Here is a 24,339-nt window from a genome sequence, read left to right as displayed (position 1 = left end):
GGATTTGAAAGCCTTATAAAAATCATCTCAATGGCATGTTCTCATGGTTAATAGAAAACAGCAGTGGGTCTTACTATCTGTTATATTCCTTTCCTTGCTGGTAGTTTTGATAATCCAGAACTTTCTACTGCTAAACTAGTAAAATTATATTTTCTTTTTCATTCTACCTTTGTGACCAGTTATTTGTCATCATAGAGAAAACTAGAGAAATGAGCAGCCTCAGCAATCTTCCCCATTCCTGGATAGCCCTTGCATGACTTGTCGAGGGTGGTGCAGTAAAACCCTCACAGCCCTGCCCTCTTCTAGCCAAATTGTCATGGCATGTCTCTAACCCCTGATATCTGAGCAAATCAAAATTTCTGGGAGCTGTGATAAACTCAAGCATGCCACTCTTGACATGACAAAGTCTAGAGCAACAATTACTAAAAAGAATGTGGTAGTAAGAGAGGAGGATAGTGATGCATAAAGAATTTGGAGCATCTTATTTCACACATTTTCAGATTTTAGTGATGGAAAGAAAAACAGAAAAGCTGAAATAACTACATACTGACTGAAATAACTGATTTTCAGTCAGAAAAGCTGAAATAACTACAAAGACAATGACCCTGCAGCTTGCAAATTATACTGATTGGAATAAAGAATTTCATCCCTATTGTCTTAATCTTTAGAGCAGACACACATTAACAACATGATTTGGATTAGCTAATTTGAGAAAAGGTACTGTACATGATAATCCTGATCTCCTTGGCAACCAGAAAATAAAGAAACAAAGAAAAGCTATTTAGCACCTTAAACACCATACTGCATTGTTTGAAAGCAGCTTTGGTCCCTAATTAATGTGTGCAGCAGCTTCACATTCATATAACATATTGTAAATATAATTTTGTTCAGGCATTCTTAACTTGGACTTCTAATCCCATAGACAAAGGCATTTGGAAATCTTCTGCAGATAAATCTGTTTTCCCTATCTGACCTCCCACCAAATTAGTCCCCATCACTGTCTGTAGTTGTACCATTCTCAAAGCGGCAGATCCAAGACTATTATGCTCCTGAAGTACTTTAGAGAGAATCAGATTGATGTTGTGCATTTACCTCAAAACATAAACTTGTCTCTAGGAATAGCAGGGGTAATTTAGTTATTTATACACAGAAATACCTCATTCCAAGTTTTCAGACAAAACAAATAAGCCCGTGCACTTAAGGACTCAGATGAAGTTTATTGGCATCCTGAAAATTAAGGGGGAATCAAATGCTTCATTTCATAGTGAATTTTTAAAACTTATTTCAGCCTACCTGGAGTGGAAGAAAATAAAACATAAGACCCCTCAAACACCACTCCAGAGGAAAGAAACATTCTGTTGGCCTCAAACCTTTCACTCCTTACAAAATCAAAACTTCTCATTCCAATTCTGATGACTTAAACTTCCTATCACATAGCATAAAACATTTGTTTCTTCTGAAAGGCCAAGTCATTTCAAAATGGCAAAATAGAAAACGTTCTATTTTGAAAAGAACGTTTGAAAAAGAACGAATAGAGCAGAAAACATTGTTCTTATCAGAATGCTTTTTACAGTCTTCTTTCTCTAAATTAGTTTTTCTTGAAGGTAGCACACAGGTGAATGTTTGATAAATTTGTTGGAGAGATGTAGTCTGAATGCTGGAGAATAGGCAGAGGCCTGCACAACCACAGGCAGTTCAGGTTTTTGCTCTGTGATGCAGCTGTAGTTGTAAAGTTGGAATAATAATATGTATGTGCCTGAGAGGGGTGTTGAGATTCATTAGCTGAAGTCTATAAAACACTCTGAAGATAAGTGTTACCTATTATCATACTGTAATTAGGTGGTAATTGAAAGATGCTGGATAAACACTATTAATCATTAATATTCATAGAAGTAGCACTTGTGTAAATGCTGCTGTTGGACCTCATAGAATTCTTTTGGGACAGCTATTGGTGCAGCAAGCCAGGATGTCCATGCACTGGGATGCATGCAGCTATCCCAGAGCATGTGTGCTGTGCTGCCATGAAGCACATGACATCATGTACACATGCCTGCAGGAGGATCTGCTTTGGACAAGTGACCACAGAACATCCCATGTTTTGTTACTTCTTAGTAATCATAAGCTTCATCACTTCAGCATCACTCAGTTCATGTGCAGAAAGCACAACTCTTCCCAAAATTTTAAATTTAGTCTATATTATTTCATTACATGTTGACTTCATATTGGGGTATTGCAAAAGACAAGGAGAAAACTGCCCTACTGGGCTCCTTGTCCAAGGGGCCAACTCTTATCTAAATTTACCAGTGCTTTTCCTGACACACTGTTAGTCTAATGTCCTTCTTTAATGCCTCCATTGATGGTAATTTCCATCTCACAAAGGCCCTAGTATTTTCCAGTGTTTCTCTAGATCTACTTCTGGAAAAAATTTTCACACTGTCAGTCCTAAATAATCCTCCTTCAGTTTAAGCCTACTCACCACAGACCCCCACACTTATTTTCTTTTTTGTAGCAGTGGCCTTCTACATATTTGAAGACTTATGCCCTGCACACAACTTGGTGATTTGAATACTTGTCATTGAGAAAACAGAAATTTTTATTTGTGTGTTAGGTCAACATAAATCTATTTAACTTCAAATCAATTGAAAAATTTAGCATTTTGCCTGAGGATTAGCACTTCCTGACCTGCTTTGCTTCCTTAAGCACTACCTTATCCCTGGTTTAGCCCCTGTTCTGAATAATGGGAGTTTGAGATTAGTGCAGATGAGGAGCTAAGCATTCAGGACAGAGAATGAGGACACAAAGCACCTGGACTACAATTCTCAGGATACACAGCACAAACACAGCTAAACAAAAACATTTTCTCAACTCTTCAGAACTTTACATTCTGAAATATCCAGAAAACATTCTGGCATTACTTGCAAAAGACTAGAATTTCCTATAGCTCTTTCTGAACAACATCTGAGACACAGACTATGACTGATTTGAGGAAAAAGTCCCACAGAAGCATAGGCTGGTGATAGTCTTTTCTTTCATTTGCCATATTCCAGTGCAGTGCATTATAATCACCCTTGTTAAGCTGTGATATATACAGTTCTGTGATATGCAAGACAGGATTTTTCAACTACTCTGATGTCCAATTAACGTTTAGATGATTTGATGCAATTATGACCTATCCTTTTCAGTATCAATCCTGTTCTGCTGTAATTTTGCCTTCCTGAAGCATCTAGATTCTCTCAAGTCCTATCTCATGCCTTAGTATGTCTTTTCCAGCAAACTAGCCTTCTTCTAGCACAACAGGATTTTCATCACATAAATATCCTCACAAAGTAAGCAGACACTGCAGATTTTAGGAAAGAAAAGAAGTCTTACATGTTCCTCTTCAAACTGGTCCCCACCAAATGCGGAGACACAGGGCTTGATACCTCCCGTTCCAAGGGCGATCAAAAACAGACCAACCATAGACAGGACCCTTCATGCAAGAACAAAAATATCACCATTGCAAAACCTTTCCACAGCTTATGAGAGCATTTTAGTGCCACCCAACCATGATTCCTCTGATAGTGTTGTCTTTTTCACATGGGTAATGATGATGAGCTAAATAAACAAACAAATTAAGTATCCTAATAATTTGAAAAACAAATTAATTATCCTAATTTCTGCATTCCATACCAATCAATTAACCAAACTGGTTTTGTCAGTTTCTTGTTGTTCTGAGGTCCAATGGACATATAGGAGATCAAAGATCTGTGGAATTATTTTTACTTATATGACAACAAAAGGCATCAGAGATCAATTGAGAAAAAGAAAAAAAAGAAAAAGGGGAGTACTTTTTGCAACCTTGTAGCCTGGGTAAGAGCAGACAAACTGAATAAGGCTCATTCTTGTATGCTTTCTACCTCCCAGTGGTTTCCGAAATACCATTATTGGCCTGACAGATTATGTCTCTAGGGAACAGGAGTATCAGGACTGACCAGGTCTGGGACAAAAGAAAACTGTTCTGTAAACAACATGTGCTCCTGCCTGCATGTGCACATTTTTTGAGCCATGACTACTCAGACAAAACCAGCTTGGTGGTTTCAGAGACACTACTCTGACAAACCTATCAGCTCAGAATCTGGAGGGTTGTATCCTGTGGAAGAGACAGACCCTTCCCCTGTCATCAGAAAATGTATTTCAGTTTTGTGTTCCTATGCACATGGGGGAACCTTGCTGAGCTGGGCAGCTGTGCTGATGAAATGAGCAGGCTCCAGGAAGGAGCCTGGTGCAGGCAGTTGGATACAGGAGGCCAAACCAGTAGCATGGTATAGCAGAGAGGAGTGATCCCAATGCCTGTGCCAAAGGGGTTAGAGTCTGTGTGGTGACTTCCAACTCTGTCTGGAATGTTCACACACTAGATCCACCCTTCTGCTCTTACTCAGACATTCCTAACCCTTCCCTGATGAAAGTAATCCATGCACAGCCCCCAAAATGCTGGTCTGATGGAGATAAAACAAATTAAAGACTTGGGTAAACTACCATCACAACCTACTAGAGCACTGTGGCTTCAAGGGCTACTTACACATGAACTGCCTGGTTGCCCAGGGATGGAATGGCACCGACTGACTTTATCAGATGGCCAACAACATACACAATGGAGAGGTAGATGATCGTCCTGCGAGGAAAGCAAACAGCAGTGACTGGAGGTGCTGGGTGATGTACAAGCTGAAAACAGAGTGTGCCCATGGGCCCTGGTATGGCAGCTCTACTTGGCTGGCACACAAGGAATTGGTTTGTTCTACCAGTGGTACAGTGGGCAGCTGTAATTCCTTTGTGTCAACAGTGAAGGAATAGATATGCAAATGGGATCAGATTAAGGAGGGATAGCCCATGCTTTATTTGTAGACATTACTCAACAGAATAAATGAAAAGTGTTCCAGTCTTGTCATGCATGGAAGACTGCAAAGAGAAGAGCACTGTTCAGGCCCAACTCAGTTTCCAGATTACTAATAACTGGCATTTTGTAGGATGTGCATAAGTGAATCTCTTGACGGGAAGGGATATCTAGCGACTGTCGCCCACATTCCACTCACCTAACCAACAAACCTGAATTAGGAGTGTGGTTTCCTCATTGTAAGTCTGTTTTGGGTCCCAAGTATCCCTGAAAGACTGAGCTCATTTATCTGTCTCCCATGCGTTGGTGAAGGAGAAGAAGAAATACAAGCAGGATGATCAGACTCTTGAGTGTATTCTATTCCTTCACCACCCTCTATATTAAGGGAAATCTATGTATTCTTGTGCTGAAGACACATACAGAGGTGAATCAAAGGACTTGTAAGGACAGAAACACTAGAAGTCCCATGAGCTCTGAGCATGGAAGAGGTCCCTGATGCATTCAAACCCTGGTTGCAACAGCTAATTTAGCACCACATCAGATCATTCCTAAAAGCCCCTCTTATCTGTTATACTGGCCAAGGTTCAGCTACTACAGTAAAAGCCACTGCCCATGAAATTATAGGGATTACTCCAAGGAAAGTCTCTTGACTAACATGAGCATCTGTATAAGGATTTACCTTCTCACAACATCATGCTGCAAGATAAACATCCTCAAAACTAATGAACATTGCTATGTGACCTTAAATAATAAATTTAATAAAGTCCCACTGTTTTTTATTTGGTTTTTTTTTCATTCAAATGGACAAGAAAATGACTAAAACTGAGCACAGAGAAAAAAAGGACACTGACAGCTTCTTAAGAACTTTCTTCTGGATAGGCATATGGCAGCTGCTTATTTCCTATAGAGACACTTCTGCCAGATAGCTTAGTCTTAGAAAAAAAAGTTCAGCTGCACTTCATCACCCTGACAGCCAAGACTTCTCAGACAATGAAAAAACAGTGGCAAGCAAAGAAAGTCCTATATCCAGCTGCTCATCACCATTCTGGGGCAGATTGTGCCCACACATTCTCCACAGCTTATCATCAGAAGGGAAGACTGCCTAAGGACTCTTACTCAGGAAGAATCTACCTGGTTATGTACTGATGGAGATGATTTGAGAGAACACAGGTTTCTTAGGCACAAAAGTGGGTGTGCTGATACATTACCCATGCTGTGAGAAGTGTAAGTAAGTACATTACAGTTAATGATATTTCATCTGAATCTGAGATCTACATGATGACATTGCTTCCTCACTGTCTTTGAATCCTTCTCAGAAGCAGACCATGGCAAACTGAAGATTAATTGCCCTACACCCTTCCTGAAGTCAGGTATGGAAGGACAGTGGAGGAAAAGGGTTATTGCAACATATAATTTGTCCCAACTTTGTTGCCTATTGGCCTTTGTGTTTAGACAAGCACAGAACAGCATGAGCAAACAGATCAGCTCTGTTAAAAGAGAGGAGCTGACCTTCACAAGTGTGTCTTTGCTGCACTCTAAGCTAGCTCAAAACTGGGAGCACACACAGCACTGTCTTGCATGCTGACTAAATTAGAGAGAGGTCTTCACTTACTTGTATTTGCCCAGCCATGAGTCTGCCATGATGGCTCCAATGACAGGTGTGAAATAACACAACGCAGAGAAGGCATGGTACACAGCAGTGGAGAGATTCTCATCCCAGTGGAAGAAGCTTAAGAAATAGAGTGTGAGAACAGCTAAAAGGAAACAAACAACAAAAAAAATCATATCAGATAATTAATGTGTATATCTGCAAGGTAGATAAGGTAAGCAGGATCATGGTGGCAAGAAAACTACTGATTTGTCTAGCAACTGTGCAGTGCTGTAGAAAGATTTGTGCTTCCAGACCTGCTCCTCATAATCTCTGACACAGGAGAAGCTAAAATGAGATATATGAGAATCTGACATCCTTTGCTCATAAACAGTTATGTTTAGCTGAAAAACGTATTTTCTAGCTTATCTTACCCTAACCTGTAGTTCTGTTTATGCACTTTTTCTATTTACAGATTAGGTGCCTGTAAGATTCAATTCCCAAACACACTGATTGCACATCAACTATGAAAGACATCACACAGTAGAAAACCAGGTTTGACATAAATGATTGTACAATAATTTAGACTGGAAGGTACATTTGGAGGCCTCTAGTCCCAACTTCCTCTCATCTTAGATACAGCAACAATGTTAGGATACACTGTTCATATGTGCATTCCAAAATATCAATTAACTTTGAAAGACAGCTGATACTACACCCAGCACAGCTCAGAAACACCAGTGCAGTTTGTGTAAAGACCTCAGGACAGGAAAGTCACAGCCACATACCTCTCATGCCATAGTAGGAGAAGCGCTCACAGAACTCGTTCACCACAATGAAGGCAATGCTCAGGGGGTAGTTGGAGCCACAGAGTTTCTGTGGGAGACAAACAAGAACATATCAACTGTCAAAGCCTTCATCCCAGCACCAGATTCCCACAGTGTCTGGGTGGTGGAGAGAAGTCCAGTCCAAAAACCAAGTGCCCACAGCTGCTTGACTGGCCTGTGAGCTGGACTCAAAGGAGAGAGTGGACCTCAGAGTACTCTTGGTTTGATTAAGGCTCCCCAGTGAATCAGCCAGGCTGACATGAGCCCAGTAAGGACTGTCATGGGGATTCAGCAGCCCACCATGCTTGGAGCTCTAGGAACTCCACTGGAAGGATGCTACCAACTCTCGACTGCAATGCTAAAATGTCACTGATACCAAAAAAACACCTTTGGATGCCTTTTCTTCTGCACTCCACATAAAGCTACCACCCTGCCCCAAAACTGCTCCCTCTTCCAGTATCAGACCTTACCTCAGAAACTGGGAAACCCCAGGGATCTGCTGTCTGCTTCTGTGTGTAAAGCTGCTACCTCTCTCAATCTCTGCTCCTCACTTGTGCTGAGCTGTGCCACCACTCTCTGAGCAGAGCATCAGCTCTCTGTCTGACACTCCCTCAGGCATGGCATCCATTTCATATTTCAAGATTGCTGGCACAGCTATGGATAATTCAATTTATTAATCAGAACTTTAAAAAAAAGCCAGTGATGAGACTGTCAAACCTAAGTGTGGCCACTCTTTCTCTGAGCCTGACTTTACTGCAGCTAACATCAGCACTTCCCAAGTGAAATACAAAGCATTAAACAGATGAGTCTTGGCATGACCCTGTGTGGGCCTCTGTCCCTCTTGCTACCCCACCGTGGTCTGAGCTAAGCAGCTTTCAGATTCCAGCTGCTTAGTGGCTCCACTGCCTCACAACAGGAAAGCAGGTTTGCACAGCACTGCCCAGCCTCTGCCAATTAGCAGGAGAGGGGCTGGCCATGGATTTGGTGAGGAATCTGGGGGGAGTGTGATATTAACAGATGCAACTATACTTATGGACTTAAACAGCCATGGTATGGGCCAGTGAAGTGAGATGAACTCTTCACATGCATTTCTATGCCTCATGTCAGACATAATGAATTCCTGTATTTCTTCCCAGAGTCCCAAATGCAAATAAAGTACCAAAATAGATGTGTTTATTCAGGTTTATTTTACTACCAAGAGACCTAAGCTTATTTGGATTCCCAAAGCAATGGCATCAAGTTTAGAAGAGTATAGCTTAATGACGCTGTCTTCCTCAACATTACAAAAGAGCAACAAAACAGACAGAAAATCAAAACTCCACAACTCCCACCCCCCCCTACTTTCCATTACTTAATCCTCTAAAGACAAATATTTTTATCCATTTTTTACATCTAATATATACTTATATATTTTTCTCACCAAATATGGGCTGCCTTTTTGTAAGAAACCCTTCTTACTTTACTAAAGTAAGTACATAATTATCCATTTAATTTATGATTTACTCTGAAACAATTGTGCTCAGCAATATGGCTTGTAAGAAAGAGTGGGCTCCCTTGGAAACTGCACTGGGGCCTGTTGCTTTTAGACTAGCCTAAAAATGGTGGCATATATAAGCTGTAAATGCACAAATACACAGCCATATGAACACACAGAATATTTTTCTCCAACAAGCTTTTCATAATAGAAGAAAATCCATAAGAGGCAGATTATGTTTCATGCTTGTGCTGGGAGGCATTTTATGAAATTGGAAGTAAAATTGTACAACAGGGATATTTTTCTTCCTCTCCTTCCCAGACCTTACTATACATACTCATGGCATTTAATAACATTTGGTGGAAGTACAGAGAGTGACTGTCCAAACCAGATGGACAGGTGTCAGGAGCACTGCTGCCTGAACTAACCCCTCCACACCCAGTGCACAAGTTCCAGTGGATTCATTTGCACCGGTTTAAGGTGCAGTGACTCATTTCAGCCACTCCTGCTCTGGAATGGGCACCTCCTACAGACGAGCAGGGGTAAGGAAGGAAAGGAGAGCAGGGGGCAGTGACTTCCCAGCTAAACCTTGCCAAGTGCCTGAGCCACCACCCTGAGTAAGTGCTTACAAACACAGAGCAACGACTTACAAGCAGGGGTACTTCCATCTGGCTTGTGTGTCATGAGATGGCATCAGCACGTGCAGAAACCCTCATGTATTGTCTCCACTGTATCACTGACCTGCCTGTGGCCTGCCTGGACATCCAAAAGTGGGAAGCTTTCATCCATGTGGGGAGCCAGATGCAGTTTGCTCGCTTTCGCAGAGGAGGACCATGCTCAGCAAACAGTCCCAGCAAAAGCAAAGAGGTTAAGCCTGGATTCATGAACACACAGATAGTCTGCAGTGCTTAGCTTCCACAGCAAGCCTGGGATCTGTGGGATTATGGATCTCTTAAAGATACTGTGAAAGTTGATAGACCGTGTCTTTGGAAAAAAGAAAGTTCATTTAAAGTACCCACTACAGAAGACGTTTGTTTTCAGCTCTCCTTCTTGCTGACTAATGGAAAATAGGATAAAGATTAATATTTCCCAGGAGCTCTGGATATCCAATAGTTAATGTCTGCACAGTAATTAAAATTGAGTTAAATAGTTGGTTTGCTAATGACATGACTGTGAGTTTTAAGACCAAGTATTACATGTTATCCTGCAAGTCAAAGCAGCTACAACATAAGCCAAATTCTTCCTGAATCCTATGCAGCAAACAGTTTTTAGGGGTCAAGCACTCAACAAGAATTAGCTTGAAAACCTGCACAAACATCAAAGCTGCAAGGCAGCAACACATGCACCTGACTCGGGCTTTAAATCAGAGGCAAAGATGTAAACTCATGGCTCTGGCATTACAGTTGGGTTCTATAACACTCACCAGTGGCCTGTCCTCAATCCCTGTCCTTCCTTCTGCTTTTCATCATCTGGATACCCTTCCCTGGTGGGTTTCATCAAACTAAACAGAGTTCAGCTCCCTCCCTCCTTTGCACAACAGCTCCATCCACTTCTGAGATCTAAGTTGTTTCCCACAAGGAAAGTAGTGTTCAGGGAAAAGGCAATAAAAACCCTTATCCTTTTCCCCAAACATTCAGACATTTGTGCTTTCCCTTTAAGCTGCACTTTCTTAACTTAATCAGGTTAGTGGAGGGATTTTTGCCTTGAGTTGTTAAGGCTTATTTCAACCCTCTGCAAGAAAGGGTGTTTGTCTGTAGCCAGAGCACAACAGAGGAGAGAACAGAGAGATCTTGCAATGTTTAAAACAAGCTGAGCAGAAAGCAAAGCAAAGGAAACCAGCAGTAACACTTACCGGAGATTTTTTCTGAAGAGGGAAATCTCCTTTGGGGGGATCATCTCCTGCAGAAATAAAAGTGAACAAAGTTTCCTTGGATTCGTTTCTCTGAAAAGCGTTCATCTCCCCTCTCGCCTTGTCTCCCACCATGCTATGTGGCTGTGGTGAGTTGACTGGGAAGATTTCCAACCTCAGGCACGAAGTTTGATTCAGTTTGAGTTAACCCTAATTGAGCACATTTGTGCAGCCAGGGCAGAAAGGGGAGGGAGATGCTACCAGGAAAGACAGCTCCAGAGTTCAAGAGGAGTGAGGGAACACAGCCTAAATCAGTCACAGGTTGGGGCTGTCAGCACTTTGTGGCACAGACCTCCCTGTTGTTTTGGCATGCCCCCAGCTATTTCACATGCACCAGCCCAGCATGGTGCTGGATGCTGCACAGATGTGAGCTGAATAAAAATCCCAGGTCCCAGATACACCTACTGCCTGTGGATTTAGGAGCAGAGCGTACATCTCCCTCCCAGTGTGGTAATGACAGGTTTACTCTGCAGGGATCTCATTTCACTGGAAAGCCACACATTCCAAGACATAACTACTAAAATGTTCATCCCACCAAACCCTTGGACACTGGATGTCACAGATGCCTGCACTGTGTTAAATCATTTCTTTGCTACTGCAGAAGTGAAGTGACCCAGGGTTCATCCCCACAGCAATTCCCTAGAATGACCTTGCCTTTTCCCATGGGACAGTTCAATCAAGCAGGCACAGCCTGCACACAGAAGTAGCCCCAACCCCTCTCTCTCACTTTGTATTATCCAGAAGACCACTTTGGGGCTCCCTATGTGACAAATGCAGCCCATCTCTGCTGGGAGTCCCTGGATTCCCCCTGCAGCCACGTGGGCTCAGCTCCCTGCAGGTACACAGTTGTCCCTCCTTCCATGCCCTTCCCATGCCAATAGTGGAGCTCTTCATCTGCACTCTTCCAATGCCAGTTGCAATTGCAGAGCAAAACTCACAAACTTCCCATAAACTATCCTCAGTGCTTGTGGCTCTGCTGTATCCTCAACACAGTGCAGAGGTTTCTTTAAAAGGCAAATGTTCAAAGAATTTTCCCAAATATTTCTCCCTTCTCTTATCAGGAATGCACAGACCACACCCAGAATCCACAGCTGGTTCAAGGAATCTCCAGAAACTAGTCCTTAGTGAAAGTACTCAGTTGCTGATAGTGTTTGGTTATCACAAGAACCAAGTTTGCAGCTGATGAACCAGGAAAGAGGCCTTTGGCCACACCACAGATCCTTAATCTGGTTTCAGTTATTGTTAACAAGACATGGAGAACACTTACACAAGAGAATCAGATGTGATGGACTGCACAGAAAAAGTATACATAATTACTATCCATCATGTCCTCTGGCATTGCTTTCTCTGAAAATCCCCAAAGACCCCATCTCACTCCTGCTAACTGGGCAGCTAAACATGGGGTCAGCTGGGCAGCTGACTTGGAGGCCAAACTTCAAATGGTGCCAGAAAGTTCTATCCTTCCTTGTACCTTTTTTCTTCTACAGCAGTGGCAAAATAAGAGATGGGTACCTCCTCTGGTACTGCCACAAACCAGCTCCTTGTCTTCAGCCCTCCCAGTGACCTGCACACCTGCACAGCCTTGCTTTTCACCTGGGTGCAGCCTCTGCAGCCTCCAGGGAGCTCAGGTTTATCAAGCCCTTTTCATGGGCATGAGTGCTCAAAAGCTCAATACCCAGTGTTGGGGACAGAACAGATCTTGTTCACATGGGTTCTGTCCCTACACACCAGGCTGGCATCTACTCAAGTCCTGCAAGTCTGGCCCCGTGCTAGAGGCAGCAGAAATATTTCTGAACCCTCTGCTGGTATCTCATGCCCCAGGTATTTCTCTACAGCTCCCAGTAGAAACCTGCTGTATTCTGCCATACACAGGCAAGCAGAGCAATCACAGCAGCAGAGTTACTAAAGGAATAATAAAAAAGGAAGACAGGAAGGGTTTCACCATCCCTTGCACAGTGATCCCATGCTGCTGCAGTGTGATGCCTTAACATTTTCAGCCTCCTGCAGCTATATTTCCTCTGTGTATATACAGCCCTGTGCGTCACATAAGCTAAATGATTATTTTTTTTAATGCTAGCATGAAAAACCCTATCAGTCAGTAGGATTAACATACTACTTGTCTAATACACTGCAGAGCTGTTTAGGCCACTAGCTGCCAGAAGGTCTTCTCAGACAGAAAGGAAGAAAAGGAATTTAAATGTCTGGCAATAAATGGTAACTTGTAGCAAACAGCAAAAACAAGTTTAGGAGAATAAAATTGCAAGCACCTCAGATACAAATACAGAATGATACTTGATAGAAGGAGACCTGTGCGACTAGACTGAAAATCAGGAAGGAATTGTACCACAAATGGAAATAAGGTGGCATTTCTGAAGACAGGTATAGACAAACAGATCAAACAGAGTGGTAGAAGTGTGCCTGCAAAGCTAAGGCACAAAATGAACCACAGCTAGCAAGGGGACATAAAAGGCAATAAGAAAAGGTGTTAGAAATGCTGTCAATATTGGAGAAAGAGGAAGGAAAATGAAAAGCTGTTTTTTAAACCAGAAAACAATCATCCAGAGAAGCCAGGAAACTTGTGCCCTTTTTATTATTTTTACTAAAAAAATAAATTGCAACAAGGCATGCAACACCTTTGAAATGAACCAGTAGGAGTATGTGTGAAATGAGACAAAAACTGCTTAAATAATATTTGGATATCTCAAATGTGTTCAGATCATCAAAGCCTGAAGAAATTCACCTTCAAGTGCTGAATACCACATTGAGCCACTTCCCTTGTGAAGGGCAAAAGCAAAACAAGCATCACCACTGCCTTTAAAAAGCAGATTGTTCCTCCAGGAGTGTTCCTCCATAACAAGAGAGATACTTGATCAGATAATCCCTTCTAAGCACCAAAAGGAGAATAAGGATTACAAAACAGCCATTTCAGATTGGAAAAAAATGCTCTCAAACCAGACTGGTTTATTCTTTGTTAAGCGGAGTAACACCTAGAGCAGCTCTGTATGTGATATATCCTAACTCCAGTGCCTCTGATCTCTCACAAGGAAATAGGGTTCATATGAAATGCTCATAATAGTGGACAACTGGGAAATCCCTCTAAGAGTATCAATGATTTTCCATCACATTAGGAAAGCATGAAGCATGCAGGTCCTCAGCTTTTCCATGAGCAAAGAAAACTTCAGCACAGCCAGCATGGTGCTTTTGTTTGCACTCAAAACCATGGTGAAGAAGCCTGGGATACAATTGGGTATGAACCCAAAATGGTGTTGCAAAATGGGAGAAACCATTTTACAACTCTGGAATGAAAACGATGAAATTTGGGAAAGAAGAATACCAAATGCCACTCCTTTCCATTGACAGGAAAAACAGCCAGAGAGATGAACTATAATCCATTTTTGTTGAGGATAAGATGAGAGAAATAACTGACTTTTTTCAGTAAAGAATATTTGGTGCTCCTTTTTCCAATTTCCCTCTCAGTGAGGACAGATGAGCATTGGAACAGAGATGGTGTGGCAATGTCTGTTATATAAGAATGCATTAGGGACTACATAAATATCAAGTCCTGTTCCAGAGCAGGCATATAGATGAGGTGCCCTCCTGAGTTTCTGTGAAAATCTTGTGCCAAACAACTTCACCTGGTAAGTGTGAAAGCAAGGACTACTTTCTGTACGATTTCCTCATTTCTGAATTATCCCTTATGCAACTGGGGACTCTGTAGGATGATTCATGCTTACATGTTATATTCAGGTACCAGATGCCCTGCATAGCCAGAAGTTCCCATTAATACATTTTGCTATGACTTTCAGTTCATAATTTAATTTTTTTCTGATTCCCAAATCCTCAGAAAGAGAATCTGCATTTTCATATTGCTTTTACAATCCTCACATTCTCACCGCTCCGTGCTGCAGTGCTGTGCACCTTAATCTGTTTATACTCAACTAATCTCTTCATTTTTACCTGCATTCATCTCATGGTACAATCCCTTCCTAATTTTCAGCTCAGCCACACTTGTCTTTTAATAATGAGTCTTGTTTTTAATTCATACACACTGGCCATACTTTTATAGCCCTTTTGCGATATTTGTATTTCTCTCCTCTTTCTCTGTTTCTGAGAGAAGGTTTTAAGAAACTAGATGAGTACGTGGCAGCAACACTTCAGGCTTAATGACCAGACCCTGGAAGGACATGATAACCTCTGGAGGTCTCTTCTGGCTTATTTTCTCCAATTCTTTGATCACAAGAAAGAGCAGGGCTTAACTGATTTATACAGATCAAGAGTGGTTTCCATTGCCTGCAGACTTCTCCCAAACTTCAAAGTAATTTAAGAAAATGATGTATCAAATCATTTGAACAACCAGGAAAATATGCCAGAAGCCTTCAAACCCACATCTCTCCTCTATTCACCAGCCATTACAGACTTAAAATTGTGAAGGTATTTAGATCAATATCACTAACAATATTAAGTATCTAATCTGCATTTATGAACCTGTCATCTGGTCACAAGTCAACCTGTAACAATTAGAGAAACTTCTCATCCCTCCTCATGCCTTTTTGCCCTCAGTTTCTCCTACTATCAGCAAGAAGAAATCTTTAAACACTTCCTCACCAGCTTGGGCTTCCTTTGCAGGCTGTGGTGTGCAGTCCCCCTCTGCCATTCTGTGCCTTGGACGTGCCCAGCTCTGCTGTGCCTGAAGATGAACCTCATTAAGCAATCCTGGCTCTCTTTCACCCTGCTGTTAATGTTTCCCTTCTCAACAGCAGTCCTTTGGCCACCACTAAAATAGTTAAACTTCCATTTATTTCTGATCTGAAGTCATCTCTGCTAAGCTCTCAAGTGTCATAGGGAATCTGCCTTTCTTGAATACAGCCTCTGAGGCTAAATGGCACCCTTCACGGATGTTCACGATCAATCACTTCACACTGCAGCTACACTATCTTTCAATAAAATTACTACTTCTGGTTGAGGATAGGGAACTGGCTCTGTGACTAGACAGGATCTACAGCTGGCCATAAATCCAAATTTTTGACACTGTACACCAGCTACAGAGTTGGTCTTAACTATACATGTCTTTCACTATCATAGAATCACAGAACAGTTAGGGCTGGAGGGGACCTTCAAAGTCCATCCATTCCAACTCCTCTACAATAAGCAGGGATATCTGCAACTAGATCAGGTTGCTCAGAACCCTGTCAAACCTGATTGTGAATGTTTCCAGGGATGGGGCACCCAGTGAGAAGATTATGGTTTTGAGAAGACACGGGATTTCACCAACCTTTGACAGACTGGCTTCAGTTTCCAGTTCTTCACATATCACACAGAAAAGCAGATAAAACATTGACAAGCTGTCCCTCCAGACCCTTTTTCACCTTCAAGCCATGAGCTGCCTGAAGGAGAATCAATAATTTTTGTACTGCACTTCCACTGTTTACTCCTTTCTGCTTTCCCCCGTAACTGCCTCTAAACTGCTGTGACTTTCTTTCAGAGAGGCTTTAGGGAAATTCTTCTGCAGGGGAAAACCCCAGATATTATCTGCAGACACAGAAGTAGTTTAGAGTGAGTTCAGCAACAGAGTAAAATGGGGTCTCCATCACCCACATCATGGCCCTGAAGCCATCTGCATCCTTCACCTTTTTATTGCAGTAAAGTCCCACCTGCTTCAAGGTCCTGTATCTATCATCATCACCTCAAGATAAAGTCAAGGCTACAAACAGGCAGTCAGCTCCTGATGAACTCTGCTATTAGCTGGACATAGGATGACCAGTGGAATTGGGCAAGACAACTAGAAAGATGCATTAGGGAAACACTGAGAGACACCTGAATTTAAGAGAGAAAAGAAGCACACAACAATAGCTACAATGTGCAATAGTGAGAAGCCTAAGCTGATCACAGTCAAACTCCAAAATGAAATTAAGAATAAATTCCTACATATGATTATTCATTTGATAGAGCAACAAGGGATGCAAAGCCTGAAGTAAAAGATGAAGAACAGCATGAACAACTCATAAAAAGATGATGGCAAATCGTGAGGGGCTTGTGAAAGGAGGACTGAAGCAAAACTTTAATAATGGCTAAAAAAGAGCAGGCTGTGCACAGAAGAGATATTAAAGAAAAGATAGATGGTAAGAAGAATTTAAATCTATAATGTAGGAAGTATGGCCAGGATCCAGGGAGTGTTATTCATATTATAAGAAGATACAGCATAGATAAGTACAAAGCACAGCATGGCAAAGCCAGCAGCGTGAGACTCTGGGCAAGCACTGTGAAAAACAAGCAGAAAAGACATATGAGCACTACAGGCCAGACAATGCAACAGAGAAGAAAAGCTAGAGGTAGAATAGTTTTTGGGAGAAATAAAAGGCTTCACTTGGTAATGCTTGTGACTTATATTAGAAGATTTGGGCAGGGAGAGACAAGGAACACATGAGGAAGGGCTTTTATTTCTAAACAATTATTTAAGAGGCTATCGTAGGAAGGAAAAAATAGGATTTTTCTCTTCATTGAAGGGAATGTTCAAGGAAAACACATGAGAGCATGAGAGAGCTTAGGCAGGAAATTAAGAAAACAGCACAAAACAAAATACAACCATGAATTTAAATTACTTTCTAGGCTCTCAAGTTGAGAGTATCACAAAACCACTGAAAAAAAAAAAGGAAGTTGGTTCCAGAATAAGACTTGTGGTCTTTCAAAATTGACCACTGATTAACAGCAAGTGAATATCAAGGAAAGCCATATATTGCAGAGAAAATCAGGGATAATTTAACTGTTCAGGCTGTCAGTAAGGAAATGGGCTACAGGACCACTTGAATTATTTTCCAGCTATTTTCCCCTCCACTTCTAAGATGTACTTGTTGCTATGGTATAAGGTACCATGCACTGACTAGAAGCACTGGTTTCAGTAAGTTCAAGACATAAAGAAAATGTACATACAGGTGCTCCAGGCAATGGGAACATGTCCAGTCCCTGGGATGATTCTACATTCTGCCCTTCATGACAGTCCTTTGTTTCTCTTTTATAGAAATTTCAGGCATTTTAGCAATGCTGCCCACTGCTTGGAGACAGTTCCTAGTTGAAACAATAGCTACTTTTAATGTTCATATAGGTATGTAAAGTCAGCAACAGAGAGAGTGCTCTGGAAAAAAACAAATGCAGAAAAGGAGAGCCAAGATAGGTGTGCAAGTAAGTGCATGTGAGCTCCATTTCTAACTCAGTGCTGTTTGTCTCTCTTGGGTGGAAGTGATCAATTCTGACTGTCACAAAGTGTGCTGGTCCCTTGGGCACCCAGTGCCACACCTGCTGGTACTGAGATACCTGTCTGTCTCAGGCTCAACTCAGGCTCTCTGTTCAAAACTTCTGACTATCAGAGAGAGCCTAGAAACAGAAAAATCTAAACATTTACCCAGTCCACTTGCCTGGAGCTGAGGCTGGGTCGTCCCCTTCCTGGTGTGAGAAGGTGGGAGGTGCTTCCCTGCAGCTGGAAGAAAGATGTATGTGATGAGGCAGAACTTTGGAAAACACCTGAGGACCATTTGGTGTCCCAAGAACATTTTCTCCGTGGTGGTTTCAGAAGCAGAATCTCACATGGTGCCTTTCAGCAGCAGATATCTCAGGGCATCTCACTGAGCAGATATCAATACCTCCATTTCAAAAAGGAGCAAAAGAAGGAAGAAACATCCTGCTGAAGGTAGACTCCTCTAAAACCTCTTGCATGCCAGCCCAGCAGTCTCTCCCTTAAGCTGCCCCGCCTGCAGCATTATCAGAACAAGTGAGAAACAGCTATTGATTTATTGTGCCACAGGCTCTGAGGGACAGCTCAGCCACTGAAGACATCACAGCCTGCAGCAGCCTGGGTCTGGAGGAATGCTGAAAGACAGTTGAATCCAGTGTCTCAGCCACCCCGTGGGTGCATTGCCAGTGCTCACTTCCAGCCTCTGGGACAGAAACTGCCTTGGGGATTTCTCTTTCTGCACTGATCTCTCAGCTGACCAGTAGCTCTCTTCTGGTGGTGTGTCCCACTCCCTCTCCCACCCTGCTCCTGAGTAAAATGCTGCTTTTACTGGCTTCAGTGAGGCAGTTGCTACTGAGAAACCAGAAATCCTATAACCACTCTGCTCCTCACAGCCAGCTCACAGGGATGCCTGGAACTGGGTGGGGGGTGTCCGCTGGGGAGTGAAGGAGGGGCTACAGGATGTGACAGCAGGACCCTGGGGTTTGGTTCTGACTACATTGCTTGTCAGTCCCTGGAGCACTTATTTCAAGTTTCCTAACCTTAACTGCACTGCCTATAAAACAAGCATCAAGCAGCATAATCTCCTGTACATCTAGGGCAAGTGGTTTCATTCATTAATCTGGCACTGGACTAAGAAAATCTCAGAAAAGGCATGAATTCCAGTTTTTCCAATTTTTTTCCATACACCCACAGTAAACAGCCTGTTTGTTGTTCTCTGCAAGTTTTCCTGTGTCAGGAGACATAATGCACTGCACAATTTCAAATCTTTGCCATCACAGAAAGGGTATTCTCACCATAACCCAGCACACAGCTGATTTTTTAGCTGTGGTTTAAGTCAGATTGCAATTGTGTAATCAGTATTTCATCAAGGCAAGCTGCCAGGGACAGAGAAGATGTAAATCCCAAAAATATATCTGTTCTGATGAAAAAAACCTTCCTGATCTAATCCACAGAGATCTCAGCTCTCTGACAGGGGCCCCTCCCAGATGCAAGCACTGACAGGTATGATACGACCTTCTGCATTCTAGGGTCTGTCATTTCCACTGAGATGTTAATCAGATCCTCCCCAGCCAGCTTCCTCTACCACCACACCAAGGGCCAGGCAGATTAGAGGCTCGTCCAAGATTCATTAACTCTGGTTCCCTGCATTTTCATAACGAGCTTGCAGTGCCATCTATTCTTTTCAGCCTCCCCCCGCAGTGACCAGGGGGATCAATTTTCTAACAGAGTGAGTGGAAGCAGCTCTCACCAGATCCAGGGGAAAGCAGAGTCATGTGGGTTTTCCCTGCATCAGGTCCCAGAGGAACTGGCACAGAATTGGAGATATTTTTGCTTTTTTTAATGTTGATCTAACCATAGGGTCTCCAGGGACCCTAACACTTTGTAGCACAATTCTTTTTGTTCTGGCCATCCTGTGCCCAGGGCAGTCTGTTCTCCACTGGCACTCATGACAAATCCCCTCAAGAGTCTGGCAGGGATAAGGGTTATATTCTTATAGAAGGAAGAATTTATCTGTGACTCTTCATCCTTATGCTAACTCTCAAAAAAGGTCCTTTTTTCCTAGGAGATGAGTGGCATCTGATCCACCTGACATCAGTGGGACCAGGAGTGCTCAGCCTTCCCTTGATGCCACCCCAGAGGACATGTTGTCTTCCTTCTGCTCAACCATCTTTCTCCCAAATCTCCAGTCTCATTACCTTAACTGGAGCACATCTTCTGGCTGTGACTGAATACTGAATTAGGCATTTGCTTTAATCTTCCTCCTCCTCTACTCCCAGTCTGTCTCCTTCCTCTTGGGATCTTGCATGGGGTTGTGCCCACCACACAACAGCTGAGTTCTGCATCACACACCTGCAAACACTCCGTGTGCTTCTCTTGTGCAAATAGTAAACCCTGAAAAAGGAAATGTTTTTTCCATGGGCACACAAAAACCACTCTGGTGTTCTCCAGCTTGTGGCCACCCATGGAGCAGTGCTGAATGCACTGGGCAGCAGCATGGCACATACCCGAGCAGCAGGCAATGATGTATATGAATATATCCACTGCAGTCTCACCTGTGGTGTGTGACAAGTGGGGATTCTGTTTCCACCCCAGCTGGTGCACAGGGGTGCTGGGGATACACTGGGACATGCTTTCCACCACTCTTTCTACCTCCTGTGCCCACAGCTGCCTTTGCTGTCTGGCATTCAGTCTTTACATATCTCCAAGTACTCCTTCATAAATAGAGGAGACCACTATCAGAGAAATCCATTAGTGACAACATTTAATAACTTTGATAAATCCATGCCAAAAAATGCAAACACCTTTTCCACAACCTCTAGCTACACCTATGCTACATGAGAAGGTCTAGCCATGCCAGTCCTTTATGATGCAGCCAGCCACTTGAGTGAATTGAATACATTCAATTGACTTCAAAGAACCTTTGAGTGCTCAGCAACTTGCAAGAGATTTGTTTATAGAAATAATCACTTTCAGAAGAAAAGTGTACATGGCACTTTTTCCTCTATCTCCCATTCAGTTTTACCTCTAACAATAAATCACAAGAGACTCAACATGGAATGACTTGGCATTGTATTCATCTAGAAATATTTCTTTCCTGTATAAACTCAGATTAATATTAATTCTCTCCAAGATAAAGGCAGCTAGAAATAATTTGAGGGCATAAAACTAGTTTTCAGCATTCCTGACACTTCCCATTGTTAACAAACAGATGATCTTATAATGGTAAAGTCAGAGGAATAATTCCTCTCTTATACAAGGTCTGATTGACTAGACATGACAGATGGTGTTTTTATTACTTTCTGTTCTAAAAGAGGCCTCATCTAATGCAGTCCAAGCTGTGTTATGAGTCTTAACCTCCCAGATAAGCAAACGCTGTTTCATCAGGTTAATGGATCTTTACTTGATTCAGGAAGGCAATTTTCCTTAAAGTTATTCTAATCAAGTACTCAGAGCCCAAATTGTCCTGCCTGATTGACTGCCAGCAACGGGTAAATCTCTCTACTAAGAACCATATTTATTTTCAAAGAGGGAAAGCAAGTTATTATTATTATTATTACAGAACCAATTCTATCCTGTATTCAGAGGCTTCTCCTGTACTGGCTTTTTCTGCAGTTGCAGAATTAAAGACAAAAGTATAGTTAATGGAGCCTTTCTCTCAATAGTTTTGTTAAATAACAGGCAGGGAAGGAAAATTAGAGGTGGACTGCTGTCTATTGATACCTCCTCAATTAACTGCCCCTATGGCAATAACATCTGACCCTAATCAGCACAGAACTCTTCAAGCAGACTCGCCCCAACCTGTCTTCCTGCATCCACCCCAAAATTGAGGGCTGCCAGCCCCAGCAGCTTTGCCACCAGGCTCAGAAGTGACAGAGGACTATCCCCTTTCTAGAAGAGAAGCTGTGAAGGAAAAGCAGTGCCTGTAGGATGCCCCCTGAACGTCCATCTCCTGTATGGCATTTGGCTGCACAGGTGGTTTGGTGGCACAGCTGCATGGGGGCACAGTGACAGCACACATGAGATAAGGATGGCAGTGCCCTGCTGCCCCTTTGCTGACTCTGGACACTCCAGGCAGAGCTCTGCCAGCCCTGGGGCTGTCCAGGCTGCTTACAGAAGCAGATGGGAGGACTGACCTTTCCTACTCTCTTCCAACTACTGCAAGACTGGTCTAGCAACTAAACCCATGTGAGGACAAGGAGAAGAGCCATCACCTCAAGGCTGTCAGGAAACATACAGAACACCTTGAATTCTTGCATAGAAACAAGAACTGAGTCCACAACTCCTGAAAGATCATTCAGTCAGTACTTTTACTTCCCAATGCACATATTAGCTTTTCACACAGCCTCACAAGCAGAATTGGTAGCCCTGATGCCCCATCAGACATTCAATATTGGATTTCCACCTCCAGAAAATCTGACCCCCAGGAGCCTTGGCTGGAGCTTTCAGAACAGGCAAAGTGAGCTTCTCAACAAAAAAAAAGTTCCTTTGCAATTTTCAGGGAAGCTGAGCTGTTCTCCTTACAGCTCTGCTGAAGTTATTGATGCCTCAAATGAAACAATCATTCTCAATAATTCTTATTTACCAGCCACCAGATTTTTAGAGTTTTGTCATGCAGAGAATTGTTATATTGTTATATTAAGGCAGGCATCTTAAAAACACTGATTATTCTGCAGGAATGATAAAGCTATGGATAGCAGGTGAAAATGCTGTGCTTGAACCAGAGACTCCCAAGCCAAAAATTCAGGAAGTATGGCTTGGCTCAGGCTCAAGGATCAGAAGTTTCCAAGCTTCCTCAAATGTCTCTTTTTCAGGTCCTGTCATGTAGCCTGTCACATTTAAAACACACAGCACACTTCAGGAGAGACAGCTTTTTTAAAACAGTGCTCTCCTTGAATATCATTGTGGGGTTGATTGCACACACCTTTGGACTCAGAGCAATCACCACTGCTAATTGTTCAGATGGGGGATCAATAGAGAGGCATAACTTAAAAGCCTGTTACTTGTGGAGACAGCCTCAGGGGACAGCCCTGGAACTGTCCCCACAGTAAACAATCCCAGAAGAAGTAGGCATCCATCCCTGTTAATTACTGATGGGAAGTAAGGCATGAGAGCAGAAGGAGGAAAAGATGAGACCTTGACTCTTACTAGGTCTCCTCTGCTACACCAGTTTTGTAAATGAGCAGTGTATGGTCTAGAGAACTTGTCCCTGGGCCTGATGCAAACCCCCATAAATCAGGTGAATAGACCATAAGCAAATTTCCCTCCCATCCAGTTTCCAGTGTCTAGGAACAGCTGACTCTAGCTGCTTTGGAACTGCAAAGTGGCTCCACAGCAATTGGATAAGCTGCCCCAGTGGGTTTCTCATTGCCTTTATTGAGTGTTGGGTCAGACACCACACACAGAAGTGTCTATGATCAATGAACCCATGCTTTGCTAGTTCTCTGCAAAGGAACTTATTCACAGTTAATCCAAACCAACTTCATTCATGAAACTGGCTGGAAATCTCATCAGAACAGGCTTTGCAGAGAGATTTCTGACACTTTTGCTTCAAGCACCAGCTGAAAATAGAGCAAAAGAGACTCCAACTTCCTCTGAGTATTTTGTCAGATCTGAAGATGGGTGATTAATTCAAAAAACTAATAGCAGCTTGCTCATTTTCCACCTTTTGCTTTTCTTTCCCCCTATGAACAGGGGTGTTTTTTCCTTCGGCTTATATGTTTTTCAGAGCAATTTGTCATGTAGTTTCTGAAAATCATTTCAGGTACTTAACAGTATTAGTGATCTGTAATACAGGCACAACAGGACAGTAGGTTGCCTTATATGCTTCCCAGATTTCCACCTGGATGAGCACACATTTTAGAAACAGGTTTGCAGTGCAGATTTGCACAACTCTCATTCTGAAGCTCTTGCATGGATATTTTGGACAATTGCCTCCAAACAGCCCACTCCCACCAACATTCCACACACAATGTCTGTCTGCTCGAGCACACCCAGCCAGGGAACACGGGAAGAACAGGAACACAATCCAAGCATGTTACTTACGGAAATCTCTGCGGAGAGTCTCACACAAAGGTGTCGGCGGAGTGTCCCCAGGTGGAGGCATTTCCATGGAGAAAGCAGTGAAATGGTCCAATGCAAAAGAAGAGCACTATGACCTGTTTAAGCTTCAGGATGTGTCCAAGATAAATGCAGGGTATGAAGTTATTTCTTCTTGTACTCACAGCAGCACTTGTATTCCATGGTAACATACAGAGAACAAATGGCAAAACAAACTCTTGGCCTCACAGGAACATTGTTCTGTTTGTTGTCCCAGGAGACTTTCAGTTAATCTTCATCTGTGGGTTTGGCCAGAGAAATGTACTGGTGAACCTCCCCTCTCTGATTTCTCTATGCAAACTTGAAACTTCTTGAGGATTCATTAACTCTTTACTTCATCATTTCAT

At 42.6% G+C, this 24,339-nt stretch overlaps 1 protein-coding gene across 11 annotated transcripts in view; it reads right to left on the bottom strand.

The window, feature by feature from the left end:
* SLC15A2 (solute carrier family 15 member 2) overlaps positions 1-24,020 on the bottom strand; it is a 61,689-nt gene extending 37,669 nt beyond the window's left edge. For 6 of the 11 annotated variants that reach the window (XR_013183093.1, XR_013183094.1, XM_054636495.2 and 3 more), the window contains exons 1-5: positions 10,612-10,954; positions 7,247-7,334; positions 6,483-6,624; positions 4,559-4,651; positions 3,370-3,469 (exon numbers count right to left, since the gene is read on the bottom strand). Coding sequence is in view for 9 of the 11 variants with exons in the window: in XM_054636495.2 (XP_054492470.1) it covers positions 3,370-3,469; positions 4,559-4,651; positions 6,483-6,624; positions 7,247-7,334; positions 10,612-10,743 (555 nt within the window). In the remaining 2 variants the exon portion in view is untranslated. The other 5 variants (XM_077181646.1, XM_077181647.1, XM_077181649.1 and 2 more) reach the window with 5 other exon arrangements.
* Between the last annotated feature and the right edge of the window lie 319 nt (positions 24,021-24,339).

Source organism: Agelaius phoeniceus, chromosome 7 (assembly GCF_051311805.1).
Source record: "Agelaius phoeniceus isolate bAgePho1 chromosome 7, bAgePho1.hap1, whole genome shotgun sequence".
Taxonomy (NCBI): domain Eukaryota; kingdom Metazoa; phylum Chordata; class Aves; order Passeriformes; family Icteridae; genus Agelaius; species Agelaius phoeniceus.
This window is presented reverse-complemented; position numbering and strand designations above follow the sequence as displayed.